The sequence below is a fragment of the Mugil cephalus genome, chromosome 19, assembly GCF_022458985.1.
Source record: "Mugil cephalus isolate CIBA_MC_2020 chromosome 19, CIBA_Mcephalus_1.1, whole genome shotgun sequence".
Classification (NCBI taxonomy): Eukaryota; Metazoa; Chordata; class Actinopteri; order Mugiliformes; family Mugilidae; genus Mugil; species Mugil cephalus.
This window is the reverse complement of record NC_061788.1, coordinates 7,663,533-7,686,550: the sequence shown is the minus strand read 5'-3', so window position 1 is coordinate 7,686,550 and position 23,018 is coordinate 7,663,533. Positions and strand designations below refer to the sequence as shown.

At 40.8% G+C, this 23,018-nt stretch overlaps 1 protein-coding gene across 1 annotated transcript; it reads left to right on the top strand.

Moving 5' to 3' along the window:
• The first annotated feature begins 2,711 nt into the window (after positions 1–2,711).
• On the top strand, positions 2,712–18,827 carry amacr (alpha-methylacyl-CoA racemase). Its single transcript, XM_047570640.1, has 6 exons — positions 2,712–2,835; positions 4,100–4,356; positions 5,422–5,565; positions 9,252–9,412; positions 14,850–15,036; positions 17,297–18,827. The coding sequence occupies exons 2-6, from the start codon at positions 4,110–4,112 to the stop codon at positions 17,704–17,706; spliced, it is 1,149 nt and encodes a 382-aa protein (XP_047426596.1). The 5' UTR covers positions 2,712–2,835; positions 4,100–4,109; the 3' UTR covers positions 17,707–18,827.
• Positions 18,828–23,018: the final 4,191 nt, after the last annotated feature.

The window sequence follows — 23,018 nt, the reverse complement described above, 5'->3', positions numbered from 1 at the left end:
GATGAAGACGAATAGTGCAGTTAATGACAAAACAAGCATCAACCAGCAATAATAAAACAAGTCTAACCTGAGCCCAGCTTATCGCACTGTGCACTGATCAGTTCCTTCCTTCCTAATATTGTGTCTTCAAAACAGCTGCAACTCATCAGAGAATGGACATGGGCCTTCTGAGGGGATCCTGTGGTGTCTGGTGACAGGATGTTCTTAGTGGGGGCCTTTGGGTGCTATTGGTTGAGGGGAGGGGCCTCCCACAAATACATGATTAGTTTGGGATCTAGTGAATTTGGATGACAGGTCAGCATCTTCTTCCAGTTTTTTTTTTTTTTTTTTAGTTGTTCCTGCCATCAAGGAATGTCATTGCTATGCGGTGGGGGTGCCTGGTCTGGTCTAGGTGGTTGGTGCATGTCTAATAATAAACGTCCACATGAACGTCAGGTCTAAACATTACCCAGCAGAACATTGAATCGTCACAAGATGTCCGATGTTATTTACTTATCCTGTCAGAGGTTTAATGTTGTGGCTGATCGGTGTAGAAGAAAATTAGGGCGTGAACAAAAGTAAGGGCTCTAAGGAGGGTGTCTAATGAGTGTAATATAATGAGTGATTTTGCAATTTGTGCGATTCCTTACCAAAGGGAGAGAAAGGGATTTTTTTTCTATCACATTCAACCACAGTGTATGACTATCTGCCAGTGACTATGATTGCTGAATATTGGCCAGTGCCCAGCTGTGCTGGTCTAATCAGTGTAATACCATGTTTCATAGAGCATGGCTGGTCAGACTCATGTTAGTATTGATTTTTTTTTTCCCCAAACTGTTGCAATGCGACCCAAATGACATCCAGGATGTCTTGTCCTAACAGTTACATCTCGGGAGTACTTCAGTTTTAGCCTTCATCCTGAGGAGCTGAACTGAGAAACTGCTGGTTGTTAGTGGTGCTGTTGTTGCCTGAGTTAATCAACAACAACAGTTTCCCGGCCTGTGAGATTTGGCAGGAGCCTCCACTGGGCAGACTGATATAATAGTAGCATTGTTTCGTGTGTTGATTACACAATGCAATATGGAGTGACATGTAAATGGAAATGATAGGAACATTTGTTTCAAACATCAGAATTTGACTTAAGAATAGGAGCTAATTGGGAGAAATATCTGGAGCAAAAAGAACAACAAAGACTTGACAGCAACACAAAAGAATACACAACAGCAGCAGCTAAAATGACAATCCATTCCTAAAATCAAAGCCTGTGTGAAAAAAATGCTGATATTATAGTTGTGATGAGGCATAAGAATTCAATGAGAAACAGACACAAGGCACAGACAAAAAAAAAAAATCATTTTTTTAGCCCAAGTAATCTCAGGCAGGAATGATGAGGACAACGCAAATTACAGAAGGGAGTGGAGGAATCTGGTTGTGATTGATCGAAAAGAGGCTGCAGAAATAAATTCTACACTTTTGTTACGTTCAATGAAGCCATTCAACATAACAAACGGGCATTATTTCTGTCTGAAGGTGGATGAAGAGTCGCGGAGAGAGAGAGAACAAAATCTGAAAACATGGAGGCATTGTGCGGAAAATGATGGGAAAGATGACACATTCATCATGGGGTGAAACGAGCAGGACACGGGATGAAAACAGGAGAGACGGCAGCTGTTAAAGGATGAAACGTAACACGCAAAACGCATTCAAGTGATGAACGTTCGGAGAAGCTATTGAATAAAGCGAGGAATGGACGATGACTTGCAGGGAAATGGAAGGAGGCAGATCAACTGCGAAATCTCTGCCAGCATACCTCGGATATTATACAAACTCTCAGAGACTGTAAGAGCTTCTCTAACGGGTGCACTTCAAGTTGAAAGAGATAAATGCCATAATGGTTTTGAAGGACGCAGCTGGTGGCGGATAATTGGGTCAACTGGATGATTATTATCAGGGCACAGAGAGTGCCATCTTACAAAAAGAGTGCTGCAGACATGCTGGGAGAAGGACACAAAAGGAAAAGCTGGACAGTTGCCCAAACAGCAGAAGAGGCACAACTGTGGCGTGGCCTGTTCGACCTGGAACTTACTCATAAAGACTACTTAAGAGTAAACGCTGTCAGCAACATTCAAATTTTTCAGAGATGAAGGGTCAAGGAATTTGGAAACGTGTGCATCCTGTTGCATTAGACTGGATTAAAAGTTAGTTATTCATTCCCAGCTTTTCTGTGTTGGCCCTTGCGACCGTAAAGAGCACAATGCCCCAGAATGTGAAAGCAATTCATGGTATCCTGGGTAAGAAGAGAGATGACAAGTTGTCAAGTTGTTGAAATCAATTTTCCGTTATCCAAACCACAGGGGACAGAAACCAACAACACGGCAACAGCACTGGGATAACAAAGAAAAATGGGCCCAAATGCACTCAATCCAAAACAGAAAAAAAGAGAAAGAGAAAAAAGTCGTATTATGAAGGCTGAGAATTGGATTCGACATTAACGGTGCTCGTTATGTCCTGTGAATGTATTCAGTAGGCCTTTTTTCAGTCAATACCAGCAGAATGACACAGAAGGACAGTAAGGATTCAATATTTGTGTGTGAAGAACACTTTTAAATAGAGCAAATATTATAATACGTCGTTCTATGCAGAGCAGATTTGGAAAACCCGTTTCAAAATGTGCGAGTGCTGTAATGAGATTGGAGCTAAAGGTGGCAGTAATGAGACACTGAGGGCTGCAACTGCCGTAAAACCAGAAGATGAAGAAGAAAGGCAAAACAAATAGAAGAAGAAGAGGGTAGAGGAGGGTTCCCTGAACTTTGCCTTGACTTAGCAGACGTGTTCTGTCCTCCACTTGTTTGTCACGTAAGTATTTAATGTGTCTTAATAACATTTAAAATCGCTATCAAATAAACTGTTTGTTTTCGGGGTTTTCGCCTTAATAGCAACACTGCAAATAAAATGATAGAGCCAGTGTTTGCTCAGATTGTGAGTAATTTGAACACTGATTCACTATAAAACGTATATATTTTAAATAATATATAAGATACTGTGAAGTAATAAGTGGTGCACACTTTTACGTGTTGTACCGAACTTGTAAGCTCCGCTTGAGATGCATGTCGTCCCACTTTCGACTCAAAGTTTACTTTGCACTGGGCTAATGAGGCAGGAGCTGCAGCCATTCAGAACTTCCATGAGAATCCGCAGGTGTAAAGATTTCATCGTTTTCAAAGCATTTCAATGACACTTATGAGCGCATTGAATGGTAAACCGCACCACGAATGCATTCATAGATAATTCGGCTTGCGTCATTTTCCAAAATGCAAACAAATATAGACCCTAATAGCATTGCTTTTGTGCTGCAGTTCATCCACTGGGTGTGTTAATGTGTTCTTCCTGTTACTGTAAAAGTCTATTCACACTAATTAATGGTGTTTATGAACACCTTTTTTTTTTTTAATTTAACAGGTGTTTTGTCAATATGTGGGTGGTTGATGGAACTTGTGTTCCTTCCTTGAAGTAATCTGCTAAATAACTCAATAATAATGAATAAAATATTGCAGAATTAGACTCAGTTGCATATCTTGTACAATTAAAACAACAACAACAACATTTTCTTTTAGTTTGTAGTTTAAAGAAGAGTTTAAAATTTGTCGTGTCTCTTAATAGGATTGTCTCACAACCATGCCAAAACCTACTGTCTGTTTTTTTCTGTGAGTTTTCGTCATCGTAGATCATAGCTTTGTAATGATCGGTTGATCTATACAGTGCACTGGGTTTTCAGAAATGTGCTTGCTATATCAAATTATAATATTTTTGATGTTGAAATATGTAAAAAAAATAATAATAATGTATCACTTAGTTCTATCTTCTTTAAAACCTTTTCAAATCATACTTGATTTGTCAGTACCAGATGTGTTTACTTGGAAAAAAAAGTCTGTACTTTGAAAATTACATTTTAAAACGATTGACCCTAATAAAAAAAAATAATTAAAAAAAACTGTGATAATTGAAATGTTAGTAGAGTAAAGACAGAAATAATATTTGGAATACTAAAATATTTAATGGCTAAATTAGTTATAATGCTCCTGCTATTGTTGTTGAGTGTTTCTGTGTTTCTGCTCTGTAGTCCTGTCATCATGGCGCTGGCTGGCGTGAGAGTCATAGAGCTGGCGGGTTTGGCTCCGGCGCCCTTCTGTGGCATGATCCTGGCAGACTTTGGGGCCAAGGTGATCAGCGTAAACCGCACCAACGTTTCCATGAGTGTGGACACGCAGGCGAGGGGGAAACGATCTGTGGCCATCAACCTGAAGACCTCACAGGGCGTGGCCTTGCTCAAGAAGCTCTGCGTTCAGTCGGATGTCGTCCTCGAGCCCTATCGCAAAGGTCAGTCCTGCAGCACAAGACCACAAGAAGCCTACTACAAACTAATTGATACGTTTTTTTTTTTTTATTAGGGGTTAAACTATTAAAATTAAACTGTCAATGCATTAAATATAATACTGGTATGATAAAGATGAGTTTGTGATTTAATGAAAAGTACAACCTGATGATCTTAATGTAAAATTTAACGTTATTTTTATCATATGGGGACATTCATTTTATTTTTATTGCAGCTTGTTCAGCTTCATTTAAACTTGTTGTCCCCGTTAGTGGACACTTTACTCAGCCATCTAGTGGTAGCAAAGGTTAACATTTACTGGTTTATGCTTATTCATGTTTCTAGTTTCATGTGACTTACAAATTTAACAAATTTTATCAGTTTACTAATTAGCAAGTACTTGTTTGAGGACATTGGACTTTTCTGTCTTTGCTCAGCCAAGTTAAGGTAGTGAAATAAATGGTTTTATATTTTGTCACACATTGGGTGACTTTATCATAATATAAATAATGGAATAATCCCAGTGTCCACATGTGAGAACATTGCTTTTTTTCAAAAACTACTACGTCCTGCTTAGTTTTTATAGGTCTCAGGTCCTACTGATCCCAAATACAATGGAGATATTAAAAATGCAAACAAAATAAAAGCTTGGGTCTCAGGAGGTTAAATCCCAAGAAATCCATTTCAATTGTAGAGATATTGTTTTGAAGCATCTGTGTGTTATCTCTGGCTGCCGTCATCTTGGCAGCGCTCGGCTCCGTCTGACTCCTGCCTGATTCATAAATCAGCAGAGATATGCCGTATAAATGGAAGCTGAGGAAGGTGGGTTACAGCAGGCAACGGGTAACAGCCTCCACCTGTCAGTCAAAGAGGTTATTTGTGCTGTAAAGTTATACATTTTAAACACGGGGATGATCTCACCTTTGAGGCCAGTCTCAAGTGGCCATTTTAAAAACTGCCTTTTTTTCCGGTTGCTCACTGGCCCTGTTTTTCTGTCCTCGAGGTTCCTGCTTAGTGAGAACCTGAGAAAACGGATGAATTTATAGATAGTTTTTCTTCTTACCACCCAGGTGTAATGGAGAAGCTGGGCCTCGGTCCACATGAGTTGTTAACGGAAAATCCTCGTCTGATCTACGCTCGTTTGACGGGCTATGGCCAGAGTGGGCCTTACGCCACAGCTGCCGGGCATGACATCAACTACCTCGCCATGTCAGGTAATAACACACACACACTGACCACGAATCAAATATTGAAGTATTTATAATGATGATGGAAGATATTTCTCTTCTGAGAAGCATATAACAATTCGACCATGAAAACCAGCTTCAAAACGTATTTATACTAATACAACTGAAGCACAATAGAGGGGAGGCAAGAAATACAAATTAAAAACAAATAAAATCAATTTCTCATTACTGTAAACTCTCTGGACAAGGTCTCATACACGTATGAACTGAATTTATCAGTCGCCCATAGCTGAGGCTAATGGAGCCCTGAACCCATGTTCTGCCTTGTTGAAACCGTTTTAAAGGGCTGTTCATTCAACTTCACAATCGTGTTCGGTTTAGTGTTGCACAACAGAATGTTTTAAAATTGGGTTCTATTATACAGAGAAGTGCTTACGTTATTTGGCGCAGCCTCATTGCTTTTAATGGGTTGGTCAGATGGTAACAGACTCCGCTTATAACGGATGAGGTGGGAGCTTTTATGATTATAAATTAAAAAACATTTTACTCCAGTGCACTCCCAGCTCTCTCTCTCTTTCAATTATCTAACTTTAAATGCCAGATTATTGTAATACAGCACTCATTAACTACTCGGTTTCAAGTGCCCTTGTGTGCATAAAAAATGCATCAGTAGTCCATTAAATACCGTATAGTAGTATGTGTCTAGTGTTGGGGTAATTTAAGTGGGTTACATTGCAAAAAATGAAGCTAGAACTGGAGTTTTACTCGAAGATGTTTCACCAGTCATCCAAGTGGCTTCTTCAGTGCTATATCCGATATACCCTGACCTCTATAACCGAGAATCTTCACAGATGTGTTATGTAATTTGTCGTTTAGGGGATTGTAATATTTTCCTTTAGACACAGGCGCTCTGCTCTTTAGTTTGCTCAGTCTGTGTTTTAGAGCGTACAAAGACTTTTGCCTTTTTGTGCTATAAAACACAGACTGAACAAAAGGGCTGATGACATCGATGCAAGTCGAGGCAGAAACACTGCTTTTAAAACACCTGCGTCACCCCCGCAACAGCTCCTTTTAACATTCGGGGGTCAGAATCCAGCCTGGAACAAAACAACAAAGTGTAACAAGGGCCTTTGTAAAACATATATATATATTAAAGCATGGTATGGAAATTTCGCAAACATGAAGAAATGTTACTGTAATGTAATTTTCCCGTGAGATCCTACTAGAAAACAGTTTGGAGAAGATCCAGCCAAAAATACTTGGCAGGTGAAAAAAGAGAAAAGATTGCAAAGAAACTCTGTGGTAGAAAAAGTATAAAAAGCCTTTATATAAGGATGGGGAAACTAGTTACAAGCACATGAGCCTATGCGCTGTGAACAAATTGGCCTTCATCAGGGCACAGCAACAGGAAGTGGGTTCTTAGTGGGTGAAGCCTGCTCATTATGTCACACAGCATATGACTAACAGCAGTAGGGTACCAAAACCCAATTTTCTAAAGAGAAAGAAAAGCGACTACAAAAAAAATGTGTTGATTAAAATGTCCATACTTCATAAAATGTAAAAATATTCAAGGTGAACTAATTTGAACTTTGAAGCAACTTTGAAGTAACACGAGTGAGGAAACAACCAATGGCAGCAACTGATGCGGTAGATTGAGTTCTCCAAACCTTTATTTTAACGAAACACTGCCCACAACTTTGGTTCCTAACACCAAAGTCACCGCGCTGATGGCAGACTTGGAGCAGTGGATGAACCTCGATGCATCACAGCTGTCTGTATTTTATTTTCAAATAGATAATGATGACAGCAAGAAGACCTAGCAATATATATTTTTTCTCGTTTCATTCGAACAAGTAGAACATACACTTGATTTGAATGATGCAAAATCTAAATTGAGAGTACAAAGACTAAAATATGACAGAAGGTCCAACTCTGAGAACATGGTTAATACGGAAAGTTGAATCTATTGGTTTCATAGAACCAGTCAGTGGTGTCTTTGCATTAAGGGCCAGTGGGGCCCTGCCTCACCAGAGGGCACTGCTGTGCAGATGAGGATTATCAGCTTTTATAAGTTTTCCTGTGTCAAAAATGTTGTTGCGCATAAGTCAGTAAGTAATGAACTTTGTCCCCAATGAAATGTTTCCATTTGATGAACAGGCCTAGCTCGGCTAACGTGATGAAGTAGCATACTGGTAGCTAATTCCCCTTTCATTCATTCACTGCATGATTAATCGGTTTGACTACCTGGCTAGTGTGACATTCAGGACTTGTCTGTGGAGGTGAAATGTCCGTTTGACTGTGGTGTACTGTGTGTGGTGACTTTGTATATTGATTGCTGTGTATTGGTCATGCACCATTCACATCATGAACCATATTGTGTTTTTATTGTTGTCACGTTATAGTTTCGATCTTGAGTATTTGATAATAGTGAGATCTTGAACACTTCCGTTTGGTGGAGCGATAGATATGATTATCTATGTCGTCAGATTGGCATTGTTTGTGCTATTTTTGTCTCACCTGTCTGTTGTCAGATGTTGTGGTTCCCTCTCTCACTTGATACTGAGTTTTTATGTGAGGATATTGATTATGATATGTCTGGATTGCATTATAAGATTTTCCTGCATGACCGCACCAGAATTTCCAAGCCTCAAGAAACAAGAACCAATTACAGTATTGAACACATCACAATTTTTCCTAGTAAACATATTTCTGAACTTGCTATTGACATGAAATTTTCACCAGGTGTTGGTAACAACCCAAGTAATCAATACATAGAAAGAAATCAAAGCAAATAAGTTCAGGAAATGATTGATGCTCAGGTTGTAAGCAAACACTTGTAGCTCCGTGCTACGTCAGTAGCTGAAAATAAGAAAATATTCAACTAGTTTCATGAACTTTTTTCCCCCTGTACAGCTCTAATGAGCAGAAATGTTAAATCAGGACTGCAGCAGAGACAGTGTCTATTAGTTTGCTGTGTTATTTCGATATGTGTGTAGTTTAAAAAAAAAAAAAAAGCCATTCAAATGTTCATGTTTTATTCATGTGAGAGCGGAGCATCATTGCAAATACTGTCTCCACTTATGTTTTGCAACGAGAAATTATGGCCAAATGTATGTAGCGAAAGGATAAACACTGAGCGCACACCACAGCCGCTGTAAACTTTGTAACCTTTGAGCTGACGATAACGCACAGCATTTACAGCAAGTCCCCAGATACCACCATGCTACAATCAATGAGGGATAAGAGAAATATCTGACAACGGCCTTGAATTATTGTCCGTGCGATCTGATATTTGAGGAAGTTTCGCACTGTGTTACAGAGCTCTTACAAACCAAACTAGTCCCCGGAGACCATTGCCTCACTGGGTATGTACTTTTAATTGGCACCCTAGGCTGCAGAGGGAAAGAGAGAAAAAGAAAGAAAAAAAAGAAAAATATGACTTCTGACAATGTTTCTCCAACTAGACACCCTCAACTTGTTCAAGGTCCTCTGTAATTTCTGCTAGATAACAGAGTGGGAAAAGAACAAAGATTCACGAGCAGGTTACAAACGTGGGATAGAAATAGAAATGACTGTCTCAATAAATTAACATAATATTCAAAGGAGTAGCGTTCATTGTATATTTTAAGTGCCTTCATGTTTCATTATTTTTTCGGGACGAAATAATTTAGATAATTTGATGTGAAGCCTTTGTCTCATTATTCCCGTCACAGGCCTTTTATCCCGACTGGGGCGCAGCGGAGAGAAGCCCTACGCTCCGCTGAATCTGTTGGCAGACTTTGCAGGCGGGGGTCTTACTTGTGCCCTCGGGATAGTCCTAGCGCTGCTGGAGAGGACAAAGTCAGGGAAAGGACAGGTTATTGATGCAAGCATGGTAAGCATGTCTCCTATACGTATGCTCCTTTGGTCTTGTCTTTACTTTCTTTTGCATGAACCTCAAGCAAATGAAAGACGCTTTGCAGCTACACGGTCTTAGGCTGAGCTTATAGGGCTTATAGGGCTCGTTCACAGTGACTGAAGCGAATACACGCAAACGGCAAGACGGAGCACACACAACAAAGCGGTCTATATTTTTTACATTTTTATTTCACCTTTATTTTAAATGGATAAAAGACCCATTGACCTGTTTAGCTGATAAAATGCATGAGTGATGACTACAGTAACAATTTAAAAATGATGTTGGTCTTGTAGAATAGAGCCAAAGGCCTCAAATGAGACAAGTTCAAACTTTTTCAGTTCAGACTGAAAGGTATTTATCTTTAACAGGAACACAGGGCGTCAGTCTTCCGTCTCAGACCGATGGAGACTGTAAAATTAGTAAAATTGTCCCAAATGTGTTCTGTATTACGGCGCAGTTCACTGCCAGGTGATGGTGCACTGCACACTGACAAACTCTGCAACGATTATCCCTCTGCAGTGTCTCTAAATCCTGCTGTGCTCGATGTTCACTGGCCGTCTCAGAGCTGGAAACAGAACAAGCTCCTTTAAGGCTGAAATTTTGGAGTAAAACAACTCAACAAAACAACAACACTGAAAAGTTTGCGGTTAAAACAAGCTCTCAGTTTACTGTTTGTGTAGTATTTTATTATTAGGAAAAGTATGGACTTGCTGAGCTGCACCAATTTTCTTTTTAGCTTATATTTTATTTAAACATCTGGATCTCACAGATTGCATTATTTATTATATGGTTAGGTTGCTCATCTCATTAAGTTCCCCTTCCTGTGAATCCCAAATATTGCATGATAACAGGATGACTGCAGTATGTGTCGACCCTTAATGTGCAACGCATTGATTAAAGCAGCGCAGGATCGAACACGATGGCTCACAAAGACAAGACGGAGACAGATTTTTAAACATCTGTTTGTGTCATTCCTTCCCAACTCCATGCTCCTAGCTATTGTAGTTATTTTTTTATGAATAAATATGAGAAAGTTTGGAAAAAAGATTAATGAGAATCCCGCTCCTGCTGGGCTACTGACAGTCAGGGCGTAGAGCAGAGTTTGCCAGTTTGAGGTCAAAGCCTCGCTTTGCCATCCTGTCCAATGAAGTAATTATGAGATGTGGCGCAGTTTGTATAAACTGTCAGCGCACAGCGATGCGAATAAAACAAATGGCAGCTGACCACACAAGACTTGGCCCGAGGTTCTTTCAGCTTATGTATTTAAGCTCCTCCACTCACTAGAGGCACTACAGCCTTGGTTTTCAACATGCAATGTGTAAAAGTTTTACAAGAACGCACTGTACTGGATACTAGTTGTACTTATTTTATTAAATAAATAAAATGCAAGTTTCTTTTGTGTGTAGTTGTGGTGCCTGTTTTGGCTCTTCAGCTTATTCCCAAAGCCATCTATACAGTACGACTTCTCCTACACTTTTCTTTCTTCTCCTACACTTTTCCCGCGTGTATTCTCTTGTGTATATATCTCCTGAGAAAGATCCATCCCTTTTCATTGGAGCTCAAGCTTAAAATTATAGCTGCTGATTCTGATTCTACGTTCACCACGCTTGCAGTCCTGTACAAGGTCATCTCCCTCTCTTCCTCAGCCGAGGTGCATTCCTGACATGGATTGGTGCCGTTTTTTTGTTTAACACTTTAAGGAAGGGGTCTGTGAAAATATGCATGTGGGTAGAGAGATATGCTCCCAGGGTGCCAACAGTACATTGTTTGTCCACAATATCAGCTAAACCTCCACAAACTATTAAAATTCAACACAACAGCTCTGCTTTTTATGGAGTTTGAAATGTTTCTTTTTTTTTTTTTTTAATCTTTTTTGAAGAATTTTAGAAACGCCTCTCTGTATAAGTGAGTGTATCACAAAGCCGCCATTGATGACAAAAGCAGAATTGTTGTATTTGGTTTAAATTGAATAGGCCGCTGTTCATTCAGCCGAGGACCTTGACTGCCGTCTGCGCTGTCTTTGCTTTAATGATTATTTTGTCTTTAATCTGTTAAGATTGCCCGGTAAGAGCCTCGGCAATCAGAGTAAACACAATCTTAGGAAAATGCATTGAACAATAACAACCCCCATGTTATAAATATTTGTCAAAAAAAAACGAGTTTGACTGTGGATTTAACTGCCCCTTATTTTCTTACTTAATAATAGTAATTTGGTTTGGTTTGTAGCAGTAATACAAAGTAGTAAATAAATATACATACCTCCTTGGAAAATTTAGCCCACAGTCATAAGGATGGAGCAAATCTTCACTTCATGCACGGTTTATTTAATACGTAAGTCGTAACTCGTTAATGATTTTAATGTAGAATCACCCAATGGGATAGCTCCTCCCTCTATATTAGAAAAATATTAATTATTACCATGACATGAGTTGCATTGCTCAGCCGTAATGGGAAAAATGCCTTAGGGCTTGACATTTATACCTGCATTTCAGTGGAGGTGGAAGATATTATACAGTCGTCGAGCCGTCTGGTGTGACCTAATTTGTTTGCTGGTGGAACCTGGTTGTTGCCGTGATCAGTGGCAACACAGGGTCCAGATGAAATGACAGAAAAAGCAGTCGATCACACCATCTGCCTCAGAAATATCAACTGTGACACGTAATTTTCTCCCCAACATCTCACATCACACACAAGTTTTTTCTAGTCATGTTATTAATGTCCATCCGTCCATTTCTGACTGCTTATCCGTTTGAAAGGTTATGGTCACAGGTGGGCGGCTGGAACATTCAGGAAAAAGGGAAACACTAAAGCAGCCATCTGCCTGACTGACACTATTAGACACGATTACAGGTATATTCACACATGTGGCGAAATGGAGGCACTATCTCATCTCATATCATCTTCTGTAACAGTTTGAGGGTCGTAGTGGGACTGCGTCCCAGCTGTCATCGGGCGAGAGGCTGGGTACAACCTGGACAGGTCTCCAGTCTATCACAGCGCTAACACACAGAGACCGACAACCATTCACGCCCACACTGGCACCTACAGCCAATTGAGTATGGTATCGGGCTTAATCATGATTATACAACAAGTAGTTCCGACCAAGCAATCTGATTGGTCAATAAGACATTTAGAACGTGCTCAAATCATCGTTACAGCACGGCTGACTCATCACTAAAAATATCGCTCCGCCAAGTCTGTGGCAACATCATATCCATCTCCATGGCAACACTGTAACTGTCAGAGCTGCAGCGGGAAACGGCTGAAAAATATGCTACAAAATGGATCGGTTTGTTGTTTAATCTCATCTGGGACTAGAAAAAATCATTTCTGTTGCTAGGTTGTTACTAAGGTTCGGATTATTTGCTGCAGTGGTGAACTAGGTTCCATTACACATAGGAGTCTACTGACACGACTGATTGTGTTCCAGTTATTAGTCAGGCCCCATTTATTTCCATGGAAACGGGAAGCACACTCGCAATTTAAATTTTGTGAGCAAAATGTCCATCAACATCAATATATATTGAATTTTACGCTTTATTTTGTTGGTTTGTTGTATAATCGCAATATTACTTGTATATTAATATTACTTTAATGGTGCTCTAACATGGCCATTGTCAGTGAGAGCCTCCAGTTTCAAGGTCTGGATGATGTTGGGGATTCTTGGGGACAGAAGTTAAGACCATAATGGTAAATTGATGGGATATTATATCTCAGTCCATCTGCTCTGTTGAGCGAAGGTTTCTCCAATTTGACATAGATGGCTTTCTTTACTCCTCTCTCAAACCATCTGTCTTCTCTGGCTAAGATTTTGACATTGCATCTTCAAAGGAGTGTCCATTGTCCTTCAGGTGGAGGTGGACCGCTGAGTCGTTCCCTGATGAGCTGGATCTCAGGTCTTGGGCCTTGCATTTGTAAATTCAATGACTCTAGTGTTGAATGTCCAGGATATATAACTAAAGAAGTTTTATTCATCATTCTTCATTCAATTGAAGATGACCAAGATGAAGCCACATTTTTTAACATTCTTGCCCACGTTGAACCCAGCTTCATTCATCTTTTCAAACACATGTTTGAAGAACTCTTTGTTCTGCTACCTCCATTTTCCTGTTCCCCCTGGAGACATATCACAACACCTGATGGTTTAACCCACGTGGGGCAAAGAAACAGAGTTTTCATTCCAACTACAAGGGAATAATCTAATGAAGCTTACATGGTTGATCTGGTGGCGTGGCAGGTGTGAAATTGGCCACTTGAAGTGATACCACCTGAATCTGCAGCTCATATCGCTTTAAAGTGGGCTTTAGTTCATTATTTGGCAGCCTTGCCTCTAGCATTACTGTTTAGATTCACCTTCACCGCCCTCATAGCTGTTTGAAATAAAAAAACTCTCCAAACTTGAGCTTCGTGCTCTGCATCAAACAGCAGACAGAGACTCGCTGGTGAATCTAGTATAGGCATTTCCCTCTGGAATTCGTAGAGAATATAAACTGAGACGTTATTGGATTTATTTTCACGAAGTGAATAGAGACACGAGTCCAGTAATTGACTTTAAGATGAATGGATCTGCACACAAAGACTGTTTGTAATCCTATTGTTTCTCCTCCAGTTTCATATACTTCCACAGATGTAACCGCAGTCAATTGATTTTATTTCAATGGGTGATCAGCTACTACGCACAGTATGAGAGTGAAAATGCAAAAGTGTTGTCAGTCAGTCATACCATCCCTTGCAGAAAGGCATCTGCCGTGACCAAAAACGATAAAATCAGAAAACAGATTCACAGTGCTGTCCTAGTGTTTCGTGATTTGAAAGACACAGCAAGCAAGTCGATTACAATCAGGAGTAACAAATGCAGCAATGGGCATCCTTAACCTGTGGTGCAAGACTGCTGCAGATGTTCCCATATGATAATGTTCTCAAAGCTGACTGCGTCTCTCATAGCAGGGGGGGATCAAATCAGGTTTTCCATACGCATCTCTGTAACGTTTTATTTATGCAGTTGTTAACAACAAAGTCAAGGTGTAGTGGCCATCACATGAGTAAAGAGGCCTACAGATTGACTCAGTTACTCGTCCTGTCCGGAGGAATGGGCGAAAATTCCTCCAATCATCCTAAGAAGAGATAGGGAACGGCTACGACTATTAAAATGTTAGGAACTGTGGAAAATTCAATATATATTTGACATCAGTTGTGTTATGTGAATGCAAATAAGAACATTTTGCAGTCTCTTTGCATAAACCAATAAGTCAGACACATTCTGTCCTTATTTCCAGTAGTAACATTGTTTTACAGTAATTGCTGTGCCCTTTTATTTAAGTGTAAGAGGCTGTAATCATGCATGAAAGACGAAGCAAAATAAGACCTTTTTTATCGTCTCTGTTTCTTTGTTGTTTCTCTCTGATTGTCTTAGGTGGAAGGAGCAGCATATACAGGTTCTTTTATATGGAAATCTCGTAGTATTGGTTTATGGGATCGCCCTAGAGGAGAGAACATGCTGGACAGTGGAGCGCCCTTCTATGATACCTACCAGACATCAGATGGAGAGTATGTCGCTGTGGGCGCCATAGAACCACAGTTCTACAAACAGCTACTCAAAGGTTCGTGGCTCAGATGGTTTTCCACGTGAAATGAATCCAAAGCAGCCTCCACTTCCCATGTAATCAACAACCTTAAACATTTCAGTGCTGGTTAATGTGGTTACATAACTGCAACTGTTACAGCTCTTCATCTAACAGCTCACTGTGGCTGCTCTTTCTTGTTCCGTTTCACACTGACCTGCTGTCAAAAATGTGCAAATTATTATGCTTCTCTTGTGTTTGTAGCCACATTTCTAATTAAGGTTAGTGCTGAGTTAAAGTCCCAAGACATTTTTATGACTGCTTGGCAAAAGTCAAGGTTTTTTTTATTGGTTAAAAGATATTCAACATTCAGTCACTACGGGACTTTCCAGCTTAGATAACCATCTTCTATACAACATGTCACCATCCCAAACATTTCCGAGTGAAGCAAGTAGAACATAACGATCCAATCAGCATCCAGCAATCAGCACAGTGAATATGGGGCCAAGAACCAAAGTTGTGAACGGTGCTTCCCTGCGGGAAATGTTACATAAGTTAGCTGTATCAGTGGGTCTGATTGGCGCCTTAATCACATCACCACAAAGCACCACAAGTTGAGATTTGTCTAATGCTATATCCCTCCCATGGTCTCTTATCACCACGTTGCTACTAGTCTCCTCCTGTGCTTATCCAAAATTCTCTAATATTCAGGAGAAAGAACAGCACCTCTCACCTCACATTATGTTTTGCACAAATCAAAATAAATCCATCAGAATGCCTCACTCAACTGTATTTTTCCTGAAACTAATTATGTGCTACACTGCCTGGACAAACAAAGAAGTCGCTGCCTGGATATAACTAAGCAAACAGGTGCGAGCCTCGTATTGGATAATTACTGCACGGGCGCTTATCTTTCAGCTGGCAACCAGTTATTTAACCTCAGTTGATGCAATGAGTAGCTTCTCATTTCTTAATCAACCAAAGACACATCCCGTGGTCGTGGAAAAGATGTTTGAGAACGGTCAAATCATTGGCATGCACCAAGCAGAGAAAACATCTAAGGTAGTTGAAGCAGAAACTACTAAAACTGCCTTAAGAAGATTATTAAAAACTTGGAGGACTGTGGGGAGCCATCATCTTCGAGGAAGAAATGTGGTCAGAAAAAAAATCCTGATTGATCATGATTGGCAATCAGTTGAAAAAGTGAAATCAACTTGAAGAAAACCAACAGTGCTATGATTAATAGTTAAAGTAAGAGCCTTTCCAGAGGTAGGGAACTCAAGAACTCAATGGATTGGGACTAAACAGCTGTAGCCTTAAGAAGACCACTAATCAGTGAGGCTAAGCGGGAGATGAAAAGGTTTCAATTTGCTCGGGAGCAATGGAAGAAGGTCATGTTGTCTGATGAGTCCAGGTTTACCTTGTTCTAGAGTGATGGGGCATCAGGGTAAGAAGAGAGGCAGATGAAGTGGTATCTAGTGTCTACTATGCCATCCTGTGGGTACAGTGCTATGATCTGGGGTTGCTCAGGTCTAGATTTAGAAACATTATGTCCAAAGAAGGAGCTCTGTCTGAATTTACTGTATGACCAGGTTATTCCATCAATGGATTTTTTTTCTTCTGTGATGGCAGCGGCATATTCCAAGATGACAACGCCAGGATTCATCAGGCTCAGATTGTGATAGAGTGATAGGTTCAGGGAGCATGAGACATTATTTTCACACATGGATTGGCCACCACAGAGTCCAGACCTTAATCCCATGAACAGTCTTTGGGATGTGCTCGAGAAAGCAAAGATCTTGGTGAAAATTGAATGCAGCACTGGATGGAAGTAAATCTCGTTTCTTGTAGAAGTTTATCAAAACAATACGACAGTGAATATGTGCTGTACACTAAGCTAAAGGTGAACAGTGTGAGGGAGTGTGCGACCTTTCTTTTGGTGGCGACTTTTTTTTTTGCCAGACAGTGTATTGTCATGTACGACGGAAAATATTCACTGAATACATCGAGTAGAAATAGAGGGGTGCTTGTCAGCCCCATATTCTGTATTTAGAAGCGAGAGGCGTGCATATAAATGTTTGACAGAAAGTTCTGTAACTTGATGCAACACTTTCAGTTATCAACAAATCAAGCATCAGACTTGCACCTCATAAAGATTTGATCTGGGGAGTTTAACACATCGGTGATTTCTACTCTGAGATGCTGAACATTATTATTTAATTCCATTTTACATCATTTTGCTCCAGGACTGTAAGTCTGTCTTTTTTTTTTTTTTCTTTTAATTTTTTTTATTTTGCAGGTTTAGAGTTGGATGCCGGAGACCTGCCTCCTCAGATGAGCTTCAGTGACTGGCCTGAGCTTAGGCGCATCTTCACAGAGCGTTTCGCCTCGAAAACACGAGAGGATTGGTTGAAAGTTTTTGATGGGACTGACGCATGCGTTACGCCCGTGTTGTCTTTCGACCAGGTGAGCTCACATCCGCACAACCAGGAAAGAGGATCTTTCATAAAGGCCTCCAGCGGGGAAGAAAGCCCCCGGCCAGCGCCGGTTCTATCGCGGACTCCCGCCGAGCCTTGTCTAGCCGCAGACCCTGTTATCGGAGAACACACAGTTGAAGTCCTAGGGGAGTACGGCTTCACATCAGCAGAGATAAATCACATGCTGGCAGCCAGAGTCATAGAGTGTAATGCTATCAAAGCGAATTTGTAGAAGATCGTAAGTCAAAAACCATCAAAAAATCCACAAGTTTTATAATATTTGGGGCAGAGGACATGTTAAGAGATAAGAGGGTTAAATAAGTGTGATATGGACACTTTAATAAATGAACCAGACAAAAAATCAAAGTGAAGTGCTGAACACATTTGAGGGATTAACAGGGTTTGATTGAGCGTGAGGATAAAATTAAAAGAGGAAATAGAAAATTTGGAAAATGTTTCTCTTTTCAGCAGCTACACCTTCAAATGGATAAAATGAAATACTCCTGATATACCAGAAAAATTTGCTCTAGGCATGCTTTCAGGGGAAACATAGAGTTTAGATGTGTACTTCCACTGAAGGCGAATATTGACTGAACAAGATGAAAGGCCGTGCTCTGCACTCTCCTCATACCTGGGTGTAGTTCTGGTGCTTATTCCGGTGGCTACATCCTGGTTTACCTGATATATCCACGTCCAAAGAGACTTGTGTGCGTAGGTTTACAGATCAGCAGCACCAAACATATAACTAAATAAGAGTTTGCCTTGCTGTTCTCCCACCAGAGCTTAAAGTCAGATGGATCTGACTTTGTCGTGCTCCGGTAGCACTTTACGTCTCAGTCCCAGCTCTGCTGCAGTTTAATCATCCACTGAGAAACATTTTGGAGACGGGAAAAGTTAACCCCACAAAAGGACAAACTGTTTTTAAACAGCTTAATTTATTCATCCAGTGTGTGTCTCTCATCCAGATCCCACGTGGTAATCATTTAAAGAATCATGTTGTGGAATTCTAGTTAAATACTACCAAGAAAAAGTATGATCTAACTATATGATAACTTTAGGCCATTTGAACTTTGCCTGATACGATCGTGCATCTTGTTCAATAGTCGCATCTCGTGGTGTTTGTGGGTGTGTGGAAACGTCTTTCTGCAGCCTCAAACCTTCCATTTCACATCACTGCTGATGTCATTCCCCCGTTATCAGGCGAGCACGACCTTGACAAATGTTCAGATTATTATTCATGAGATGTATTGAAGTTTGCAATTTCGCTGTATGACGGCAAAAACTTGGCATTATGTAAATGACTATGAACAACTCCACAGTGAATTACGCAGCATTAAAGTTGACGATTACGGAGCATGTCTTCTTCATCTTTCCCACCATCTCTCACAACAAGACAACTTTAAAAATATTAAACTGAATCACGTTTTTACTGTCTGCACCGATAAGCCATATCATTATGACCTCCTGATATTGCGTAGGTCTCCCTTGTGTCCTTCTGAGAGTTTCCTGTGGGGTCTGGCAATAGATTGTTATTAGTGGGGGTCTCTGAGTGACTTTGGAGCCTGCTGCCATCAGGTAGTGTCATTCCTTGAGGTGAGGGTCTGGTCTGGTCTGGTCTGGACAAGGTGGGTGGTATATGTCAAAGTAACATTCACACAAATACCAGGTTCTACAGCAGAACATTGAATTGTCACAAGATGGTCAATGTTGTTTACTTGTCCTGTCAGTGGTTTTAATGCTGTGGCTGATTGGTGCATCATGCATTAAGATCCTCAAAGGATCACAAAGCCTGATGAGTAGACAACTAGACGTAGCTCAGATTACTGAAAAAGTTGGTGCTTGTTATGATACAAAGATGCCCCTCCAATGGGAACGTCAGAACTGAACCACAGATAAATAGAGGGAAGGTGGTCCGCTCTGATGAATCATGTTTTCTTTTGCATCATGTGGGCGCCTGAGAGTTGATCTTTTGTGTAGGAGGAGAACACATGGCAGCAGGATACAACGAGCACCGCCCTCGCTGTATCAAAGCAACATCAACATAATTGCAAGGACCTAGGTTTCCCAGAAGATCATTAAATTGTAATGAGATCTGTCCATGCTCAGCAAAGGGAAAAATCAAAATGATAAATAATAAAATTAAGATCAAGGGAGACTAGATAAAACTAAACTCAAGGCTAGAACAGCGGGTATTTATGTGTGTGAAAATATACAGATATTGCACATCACTATTAATGTTCGTGGTTGATTGGTGTACGTGTGAAACTAGCAGCTAATCCAGTAAAACATTAAAGTCCAACCATTAATAAATACAGGCATGCACAAGTAATCCTTCAGTAAGGCGACCTCTATAAAGTCTTCTGTAAACCTGTAAACATAAGTCCAGTGTGGTTAAATGTGTATTACAGCCTTAGAATGATTTAATGAGAAAAAGAAAACGCACCTAAAATATGAAGATTAAACCCAGACAAGTGAGCATTTTTAATTTGTTTACTCATGGATAACGTTATGCATAATTTATTCAGAGGTCTGCCGTAGTTAGTGCAACACTGACCAAAGTTCAGCAGTCCTGCTTAGGGTTTAAAGGACTGGCTTTGAAAGAAAACATTTGGAGAACTCTTTGTGAACCTTTTGAACATGCAAACGTGTTCCTCCTGGGTGTTCACAACAACCACATGTTTAATGGCCACTAAATGACAACATACAAACGAACGCTGCAGAGACCGTGTCGCTTTCGGGTAAAAGGAGGTGGATGATGGGGTTTATTCTACCGGGTCTAGCATCCTGAGCCGGGTTATTTCAAGCTGCACGAGGCTGGAGGCAAGAATTTCATGACGAGGACGGGCAGTTGTGTCCATAGTGACCCTGTTATTTAACGAATATAAATGAGCAAGTGTTTACATGTTGGGTGTCAACAGCAGAAAGGAGAAAGTAAGTAGAGAAAGAGACCAAGAATATAATTAATTAATTAATCTCAAATATTATCATGAAATATTTGTGGAAAACAAGGAACCTAACGCAGGAAACACGCCTGAAGATACAGATTCTCAGCCAGGAAAGGTACATCTGCCGCCAGATCACCAGGAAGTGCAGAAGCAGTCCTTCAGCAGTTGGATCCACTCTGCAGAAATACAGACGAACCAACAGCTTGGAAGACAAGCCAACATCTGGGCATCCAAGGGTTTCTTCAGCAAGAAACACCTGATCCGCATGTGCAGGGAAAACTGTTGAATGATGTCACAGGAGCTACAACAGCAGTGGTCAAACCAAACTGGTGTCCAGTGTTTCACCCGCAATGTACGTGGCCGACTTTTAGATCATGACTTAAGGTCCTACAAGGCTGTCAAGAAGATCCCGATCAATGAGAGACAGAGGTTAGCCCGGCGTCATTGGGCCCAAGCACACAAGAGCCAGACAGTCAGGAACTGGAAGAAGATTGTGTGGTCAGATGAGCCCAGTTTCCAGCTTTATCTTCCTCCTGCTAATGGGAGGGTACACAAAAGGCCAGGTGAAGCATTATCTCCACCATGTACAGTACCTAGAGTCAAAAATGGAGGAGGCAGCATCATGGTTTGGGGATGCATGAGTGCTGCTGGTGTTGCTCATCTCACTGTCTGTGATGGCACATTGAACCGAATATAATGTTCAGAACGCACAAATAACGTGTTCTTATTTGAAACAAATAGTTTTCAAATTATTTGTCTTCTAAAAGAAGAAAAACATCCTATCAAAAAGCTGAGCGTCTGTCCGGATTGAGTGATGGACTCAGGAGTCAGGGTGAAAAGTCTCAACTCTAACTCTAAGGAGACTCTAACTGGACCAAACACGACTATACTGCATCACTAGATTTGTTTTTTTGTTTACCTTAACTGGGTTAGGAAGGCAGCGAATAACTTTTGGGAAGCAGACTTTGACTGGGAGATTATTCCGTTACGTTACACTGGTATTGAGACATCTGCAGTCAGGTTCTCTCATGTTAGCATTTGTCTTAGCCTTAGCTTGGTTAATTCAGACTATTGTCTACTCGTAATGGCAAATGGCCTTACTTTTATGATGCATATTTCTACCTATTGGTACTCAAAGCGCTTTACAGCCACCGAAGTTCAGCGTCTTCCTCAAGGACACTTCAGCATGTCACCATCACAGTCATGTTCTGCCCCTTCAACTCAGCCTAAAACACCTACATAAGCTGCATTTAATGCAAAACATCAACCAATATTACATGTACATCCATAATTATTAATAATGGTTAAACAAAGAGTACTTATTTAACACTTACATGTCCTATATTCGGATACACATACATTTTTCCTCTCAACAAATACAAATACTGGATGCTTTGTGCACACCTTTACATATATATATATATATCTTTCTACTTCTAGGACTTGTGTGAATCATGGTAAAAAGAATCTTTTTTTTAATGCAGAAATGTAGTCTGAGGGTCGCAGATACTTTTAAGAGGCTCTGTATGTGTCTCTGAGGCGGGGGGATTGCGGCACTCTGTGGAGAATAACATAACACCCTCCACAGCGGAGCCCATGCCTCCATCTAGTTTTACTACAGTTGGCAGCTTTGTTCGTCCGCCTTTCCCTCGTTAATGGATGTACTATTACGTACCGTGTTGCAGCATAAATCCTTAGGGCACGTAAGTATGTGAGGAATGTCTGTGGTGTGACTCAAAACATCTGACTCACACCTGACTATACTGAACTTGAAGCTGGGATTCATGTTAAAGAGAATATAACTGTTTTAGAAAAAGAAAAAAAAGATAATTTAGATCAGAGTCCTGATTGCTCCTCGTCACTGGCTGTGTGTCATACTGCAGAGTGAATATGTGAACGATCAGGTGCCTCCCTCCTGGTGCTGTGCGATGGATAATATTCTTCCTGTACTCAGCACTGACTAAATCCTCAGCTCAGATTGTAGATAAACAACCTGCAGGAAACCTCCTCCCCAACGCTTCAGTATTGTCTGCAGACCCTCATCCTTCTTAGCCCTCTTCGAGTCTCTGTGCCCGTTTTAAAATTTTAAAAATTCATGCTGGAGCACCTGTTGCTGTCCTTGTGTTTTCATGTGTATGTGAGTCACAGCTTCCTCTCCGCATCAGGAGAATTAGACCTCTTCAGCCTGCAGACGGTCCCACCAGGTTCCCGTGCGGCGTGAGCCGACGTCCCCGCTGGGCTGATTCTGATGTCAAAGAGGAGTCTGCCTCACGTTGTTTCGTCTGAGCCGCACTCAGTCCTCGTTGGCACGACCGCTGTGCTTCCAGCGCCAGCCAGGTTTTGTGCTCCTGCAGGAGACGAGACATCTGGAAACGCTGTTCCGCCGTGAAAGGTGCGAGAGGCCTTGCTGATGTGAGACAACCACCTTGTTAACGCTGCTCACTCCAGCTACACAGCTGTCTCCGTTAATCACCAACTCTACAAAACCTATTATATCATAAGTAGATGGATTATAGACTTATCGAGTGGTTTGAAGTAAGATTATGAAAATGCAATTATTTTTTTTGAGTAGGAGCTCGTTTGCACAGTCTTGCGTTTA

Coding starts and splice junctions, on each gene's coding strand:
- amacr (XM_047570640.1), top strand. CDS start 4,110: ATGGCGCTGGCTGGCGTGAGAGTCATAGAGCTGGCGGGTTTGGCTCCG. Junction 4,357..5,421: donor CCTCGAGCCCTATCGCAAAG/GTCAGTCCTGCA, acceptor CTTACCACCCAG/GTGTAATGGAGAAGCTGGGC. Junction 15,037..17,296: donor CTACAAACAGCTACTCAAAG/GTTCGTGGCTCA, acceptor TTTATTTTGCAG/GTTTAGAGTTGGATGCCGGA.